Here is a 7500-nt window from a genome sequence, read left to right as displayed (position 1 = left end):
GCCTGTAACAGTGACAGTCATCATTTACATTTATTGGTTGTGCAACTCCTGCAGCCATGTGGTCTTTGTGGTACGGCGCTCGCCTTCAACTAGAATATCCAAGAGTTCGAGTCCTGTTGCAAAGGTTTTTTACGCACATTCTCTCACCATACATAAATGTAAAAGGAGTGAGTACCTGTCAGTTAACAGTGTTGTCTCTGTCGGAAAAATATTGGAACATTATTTTCTAATAACCCTCTTGTCACATTCTTCATGTTGAGTGTTGTTGTTGGCTACGGACCTCTTGTAAAGTGCTTTTAGCGTGTTTAGTGGATATTGATAGTGGAAATCATCAGAAGTTTTGGTCTGTCTTACCATCAATACGCTGATGATACGCAATTGTACTGCGTTTCCAATATGAGAAATTTACAAGAAGTATCAGCCAATAGTAAAAATTGTATCCAAAGTGTTAAGAAATGGATGAATGAGAACAGACTGAAACTGAATGATGATAAGACGGAGGTGCTGTATGTGGGGAACAGGAAGTGGAAAAGTGAAACAGATTTGAAGTTGGGGGATGCCTCTATTCAAATTGTTGACAAAGTGAAAAACCTTGGCACATTCTTAGACTCTGGACTGTCGATGGAGCATCAGGTTAATAATTTGGTTAGATCTCTCTTTTTCCAACTAAAAAAGATTGCTTCCATTAGACGGTTCATATCTGAGGATGTGACCAAGCACCTGGTTGTGTCCCTCGTACTATCGAAATTGGATTATTGTAATGCTCTGTTGTTTGGCGTTTCGCAATACAATCTGAAACGTCTTCAGATTGTCCAAAACAGCGCTGCCAGACTAGTATTTATGAAGCGTAGGTGCGACTCTGCCGGACCTCTACTTCATGACCTGCATTGGCTGCCTGTTGAGAAAAGAATTAAATTCAAAGCTTGTGTTTTAGTGTATCGTTGTCTTGAAGGTACTGCCCCTTCCTACCTTTCAGAACTAATTGAAAGATATTCAAAACCCCGCCCCTTACGTTCGGCCAGTGATTCCACAAAACTAGTTGTCCCTCGAATTCGGAAAAATGCTGGAATGAGATCCTTTTCTCATTTCGGACCCTCTATTTGGAACGCCTTACCGCAGAGCATTCGTGAAAAAGAATCTTTGTCTATTTTTAAACGTTCGCTTAAAACATATTTGTTTCGATTTTAGTAGATGGTATGAGAAGCAAGATAGGTTTGGTTTGTGTTGTGTGTTGTGTTGTGTGTGTTGTATGTGTGTGTGTGTGTGCTTGTGTGTGTGAATGAGTATGTTTCAGCCAAAGTAATTTGTAATTTAAGCGCTTAGAGTCTGGTGTCTCGGAGTTATAGCGCTATATAAGTTTTCAGCATTATTATTATTATTATTATTATTGCGCTATACAAAGGCTCTGTTTTTGTTTTGTTTTTTTGTTGTTTTTTTGTTGTTTTTTATCTTATTGGAATTTACATGAAGTATTACCATTTTTATTTGTTGTCGTTATTGGCTTAGGAAGGGTTTTGAGCTCAAAACATTTCATCCAAAGTATTTTTGTTTTATGTTGGAAATCTGTGATACTCATTTATGTTTACTATTTTTAACACTTGTCTCACTACATTTCTGTTTCCTGTTGATTCGTTATGTAAATGTTGCTGCTCGAAGCTCGAAGAAATAAATAATAATGTGAAATTGAATGTAAGCTTCAATTTAATTACAAAAACAAATCAAATGAACGTTTCGGGTTTCCCCTTTATCAACAAAACAGGATGAATGAAACACCACAGATAAATGAGATGATGTGGTAGTGGCGTAGAATACATTCAATTTCACATTATTATTTATTGATTCATTATAACATCAAAATCTTCCATTTTGTTTCATCAGAACATCACATTCAACTCACTCACCAACTGCCTAGGTCCAAGAAGGTTGTTGTTTACAGGTATTCTATACAAGGTATGAATATAGAGATTTCCTTAATAAAGATGCAAAAAATGAAACTCGTCACAACTCTTGTTTTATCACGTCTAGACTATTGTACTTGTCTTTTATCTCACATACTGGGTGGGGTTCCTGACCTCCCATAGTGGGCAGGGAGGTACGTACTGTGTCTTCTATCCCTCTATACCTGTTTTCCAACTTTGTCGTGGAATGAGATTACTTGGTTTTGTCCAGGCCCTTGCCGGATACCCTTGCTGGCAGTCAAATGTATGTATAGTTAGTTTTGGGAGATTATATTTTTTTTCTTGTAAATCATCTCTCTTTTATGCACTGTATTATGATTGGTTTATGCATTATATATGATTTGTAAACATTTGAGTGTATTCCTCCTAGTGGGGACCTGTTCTTGTGTCTGGATGAGACTTTTAGGTGATCTCAAACTAAGTACATTGATAGTGTGCTCTTGGAATGTACATCTGTTTCCTATTTAAACCAATTCCCCTTTGTCTTACCTTTTCTTAGGTGCTTTAATTATAATTCTAAATCTTTTTACTATCCCATTTTCTTCCTTTTTACTGGCGCTGATATGCGTTGCAAGCACCGTAAAACTCTTAAAAACAAAAACATTTATCTCACATAACCCATGATAAAATCTTGCACCTGCAGGTCATACAGAATAGTGTAGCTAAATAAGTGACAAGACAAAAGAGAATGACACACTCCCTGCCTATTCTGTATGAGCTGCACTGACTGCCTGTCAAGAAAAGAATCATTTTTAAGATTGCTGTGTTTTGTGTTAAAACACTAAATGATGAAGCACCTGACTACATTAAAAGCCTGTTAGAAATATATGTACCAAATAGGAATTTACGATCCTTGACTAAGAAAACGAAGCTAACTCTTAGAAATAATTATAATTATAAATTTTATGGCAGCCGTTCCTTTACCCATACTGGGCCCCTGATGTAGAATGGCCTGCCCAGAAGGATACGAGAAGCGGAATCTATTGATGGTTTTAAATCATTGTTAAAGCACTACCTTTTTACCGTTACATTTTCATGATATTGATACGATATTACATACACTGATGCTATTGATATCATTGTGGTATACGTTTTATATATGTAACTTTTTGTAACGTGCATTGAGCATCACACCGTGATGAAAATGCGCTATATAAATGCCATATTTTATTATTATTTATTATTTACTAGATTAATGAGAATGAAAACTGTGAAAAATAGTATTGACAAGTATTGATAAGGAAGCAATAAGAAGCTGATCTTTTTAGCAACTCGTGCACCTTGAATTTCTGTCTTACAAAGATATGATTTAGTGGTTTGATCTTTTTATCTTTTAGATATTTATTTATATTTCTTTTAAAAAACTTCTTTCCATCAGGCGAAGAGTAGCAAAGAACTGGTGGGTTTCCTCTTCAACGACATCTTTTTACTGGCCCAGACTTCTCGACCCCTTGGAACCAATTTTAGCTCCCTCCATTTGTTTGACACCAATATGCAATTCAAAATGTATCGCCTTGTAAGTTTCCAGGTTTTTATATTATTGTTGTATGTTCTATCGGGGGTCCCGAAAGATCAGTAGTTAGAGCACTCACTTTACATGAAAAGGGACCTAGTTTGATCCCGGGTGAAGAGATTTTATCTGACCTACCCCCACCCACCCCCTCCCCTATCCTCGCAGCAGTGATTGGGTAGCTGTGTCTGTTAGATCTGGTGGAAAGCACTTTGCCATAGGCTAGCTTTCCATTCAAAAGGTAGCACAACAAGCGATTGCTATTGCCTGTTTCACGCTTTCCATTCAAAAGGTAGCACACCAAGCGATTGCTATTGTCTGTTTCACGCTTTCCATTCAAAAGGTAGCACAACAAGCGATTGCTATTGTCTGTTTCACGCTTTCCATTCAAAAGGTATCACACCAAGCGATTGCTATTGCCTGTTTCACGCTTTCCATTCAAAAGGTAGCACAACAAGCGATTGCTATTGTCTGTTTCACGCTTTCCATTCAAAAGGTAGCACAACAAGCGATTGCTATTGTCTGTTTCACGCTTTCCATTCAAAAGGTATCACAACAAGCGATTGCTATTGTCTGTTTCACGCTTTCCATTCAAAAGGTAGCACAACAAGCGATTGCTATTGTCTGTTTCACACTTTCCATTCAAAAGGTAGCTCAACAAGCGATTGCTATTGTCTGTTTCACACTTTCCATTCAAAAGGTAGCACAACAAGCAATTGCTATTGTCTGTTTCACACTTTCCATTCAAAAGGTAGCTCAACAAGCGATTGCTACTGTCTGTTTCACACTTTCCATTCAAAAGGTAGCACAACAAGCGATTGCTATTGTCTGTTTCACGCTTTCCATTCAAAAGGTATCACAACAAGCGATTGCTATTGTCTGTTTCACGCTTTCCATTCAAAAGGTATCACAACAAGCGATTGCTATTGTCTGTTTCACGCTTTCCATTCAAAAGGTAGCACAACAAGCGATTGCTATTGTCTTTTCACACTTTCCATTCAAAAGGTAGCTCAACAAGCGATTGCTATTGTCTGTTTCACACTTTCCATTCAAAAGGTAGCACAACAAGCAATTGCTATTGTCTGTTTCACACTTTCCATTCAAAAGGTAGCTCAACAAGCGATTGCTACTGTCTGTTTCACACTTTCCATTCAAAAGGTAGCACAACAAGCGATTGCTATTGTCTGTTTCACGCTTTCCATTCAAAAGGTATCACAACAAGCGATTGCTATTGTCTGTTTCACGCTTTCCATTCAAAAGGTATCACAACAAGCGATTGCTATTGTCTGTTTCACGCTTTCCATTCAAAAGGTATCACACAACAAGCGATTGCTATTGTCTGTTTCACGCTTTCCATTCAAAAGGTATCACACAACAAGCGATTGCTATTGTCTGTTTCACGCTTTCCATTCAAAAGGTATCACACCAAGCGATTGCTATTGTCTGTTTCACGCTTTCCATTCAAAAGGTATCATAACAAGCGATTGCTATTGTCTGTTTCACGCTTTCCATTCAAAAGGTAGCACAACAAGCGATTGCTATTGTCTGTTTCACGCTTTCCATTCAAAAGGTAGCACAACAAGTGATTGCTATTGTCTGTTTCACGCTTTCCATTCAAAAGGTAGCACAACAAGCGATTGTTATTGTCTGTTTCACGCTTTCCATTCAAAAGGTAGCACACCAAGAGATTGCTATTGTCTCTTTCACGCTTTCCATTCAAAAGGTAGCACAACAAGCGATTGCTATTGTCTGTTTCACGCTTTCCATTCAAAAGGTAGCACACCAAGCGATTGCTATTGTCTCTTTCACGCTTTATTGTCTGGCTCTGAAGGACCACTTTGATTTTGTTGTAACATTGTTTTCATGCGCAGATGATAGTTTGTCAACAAGGGAAAAAAGCATAATAAAGTGCCTTGTTACTGGGTGGGGTTCCTGACCTCCCATAGTGGGCAGGGAGGTACTTACTGTGTCTTCTATCCCTTCATATCTGTTTTCCACCATGCTTTCTGTCTTTGTCTTGGAATGAGATTACTTGGTTTTGTCCTGGCTCTGGCAGTTCAAGCTGGGAGGGAAAGAGTCAAATGCATAGTTATTGTTTTGGGAGATGATATTTTTTTTCCTTGTAAATTATCTCTCTGTAATGTATTATTATATTTGTTATTTTGAATGTATAACGTAAGCATTTGAGTGTATTCATCTTTGTTGGATTTTGTGCTTGTGTCTGGATGAGACTTATAGGTGATCTCAAACTAAGTACATTGGTGGTATGCTCTTGGAATATACATCTGATCCCTATTTGTTCCCAGTTCTCCTATGTCTTACTTTCTCTTGGGTGCTTTAATTATAATTCTAGAACTTTTTACTATCCCATATTCTTCCTTTTTACTGGCGCTGATATAACCTAAATGTGTTGAAAGCGCCATAAAACCCTTAAAAACAAAACAAAAACAAAGTGCCTTGTTAACATTAGATAAAAATTTGAAAATGAAAAATCTGTTTGAAACAATGCCAGTTATTCAGAACTTCCAAAGCAAAATATTCTGTTTCATGTGAGTTTTAGAAAGTATAACAAATTTTTTAAAGAGAATCTTGTATGACCGTCTCTCTTCCCTTTGTCTTTTTCTTCATATTAACTGACTGACTCAGTCGGACTAAAGATCACTGTGGATGTTTCCCCATCCAAAACATGTAAATGTTGCTGCTCGAAGCTCGACGAAATAAATAACAATGTGAAATTGAATGTTAAGCTTCAATTTGATATACGAAAACAGATAAAATGGACGTTTCCTGCCCATCAATGTTTTTGCTTATTCATCTTAACAATGCCACTACCACATTATCTCTTTCGTCTGTTGTAGTGTTTCATTCATCCTGTTTTGCTGATAAAAGGGAAACCCGAAACCTCCATTTTATCTGTTTTTGTATATTAAATTAAAGCTTACATTCAATTTCACATTGTTATTTATCCCATCCAAAACAGAAAAAGTATGGTACCTGTCTTAAAGTATGTAGTGTATTTTTAAAGGTCTCCCTATTGCTCAGATGCCTGGCCAGCAGGTTTGGGGGAAGTAGTAGTAATAATAATAATGCGGCTATGTGGTCTACTGGTATGACACTCGCTTTCGGATCGGAAGGTCCTGGGTTCGAGCCTCGCTTGGCGCATAGCTTAATCCTTGGAGAAGGCTCTTTACTCACATTCTCTCACCGTACTCAGGTTTAAAATGAGTACCTGGCGGTTAACAGCGTTGTCTCTGTCCCAAAAATTTGTAATATCGCCTGACAGGCGTCATGTCTCGTCCTACATATTAAGTGTTGCTGTTAGCCAGGGACCCCTTGTAAAGCGCTTTGAGCACGTTTAGTGGATATTGCGCTATATAAAAGCTCAAGTTTTTTAAATTTTAAAAATAATAATGATAATCACATTGCATTATACTTTGAGTGTCAACCCTGATGTTATTTCTCTCTCTCTCACTCCACCCCCCACCCCCCTCCCCCTCTCCCCTCCTCCCTTCTATTTCCAGCCCATCTTCTTGAATGAAGTAACTGTCAAAAAATGCCCCGATGACACAGAACCCACACAGTTCCAAATCACCAGTGATAGAATTCTCAATCTGAAAGCCGTCTCCAGCATTGAAAGGTGAACTTGTCTTATTGTTGAAATGAATTTAGATTTTTCTGATGCTTTGTAAACATTTCTTACTTACTTACTTATCTGAACCAGCGACCACCTGAGCTCTAGCCCTTCAGTCTTGTGCCATGACGTAGAAGTTAGACGTCTTTTGTAGTTGTTCCAGGTGACTATAGATAGAATGCGCTTGGCTAATGAGTTCACAACATTGCCATCCGAAAGTATAACGGACCAACACACAAAACTCTGTGTAACCATGAACTTTTATAGTCTGGTTAATACAGTTTAGTGAGAACAACTCACAAACGCGGATGGCAAAATACAATAACAAAGACCTGAGTGACGTCATGTGCATACTATCTATACAGTGTGTTACTGATGCTTGGATTTGGTTGTAAACATTT

The 7500-nt window shown here is 37.9% G+C and overlaps 1 protein-coding gene across 5 annotated transcripts in view; it reads left to right on the top strand.

Moving 5' to 3' along the window:
* LOC144966117 (intersectin-1-like) overlaps positions 1-7500 on the top strand; it is a 103843-nt gene that overhangs the window by 75752 nt on the left and 20591 nt on the right. For all 5 annotated transcript variants that reach the window (XM_078902217.1, XM_078902215.1, XM_078902216.1 and 2 more), the window contains 3 exons: positions 1879-1950; positions 3337-3474; positions 6990-7105. In XM_078902217.1, coding sequence (XP_078758343.1) covers positions 1879-1950; positions 3337-3474; positions 6990-7105 — 326 coding nt within the window. The remainder of the gene's footprint in view (positions 1-1878; positions 1951-3336; positions 3475-6989; positions 7106-7500) is intronic.

Source organism: Berghia stephanieae, chromosome 2, assembly GCF_034508935.2.
Source record: "Berghia stephanieae isolate SIO BIC M18660-M18661 chromosome 2, UCSD_Bste_1.3, whole genome shotgun sequence".
Taxonomy (NCBI): domain Eukaryota; kingdom Metazoa; phylum Mollusca; class Gastropoda; order Nudibranchia; family Aeolidiidae; genus Berghia; species Berghia stephanieae.
The sequence above is the reverse complement of the archived record's forward strand: the minus strand, read 5'-3'. Positions and strand labels throughout refer to the sequence as shown.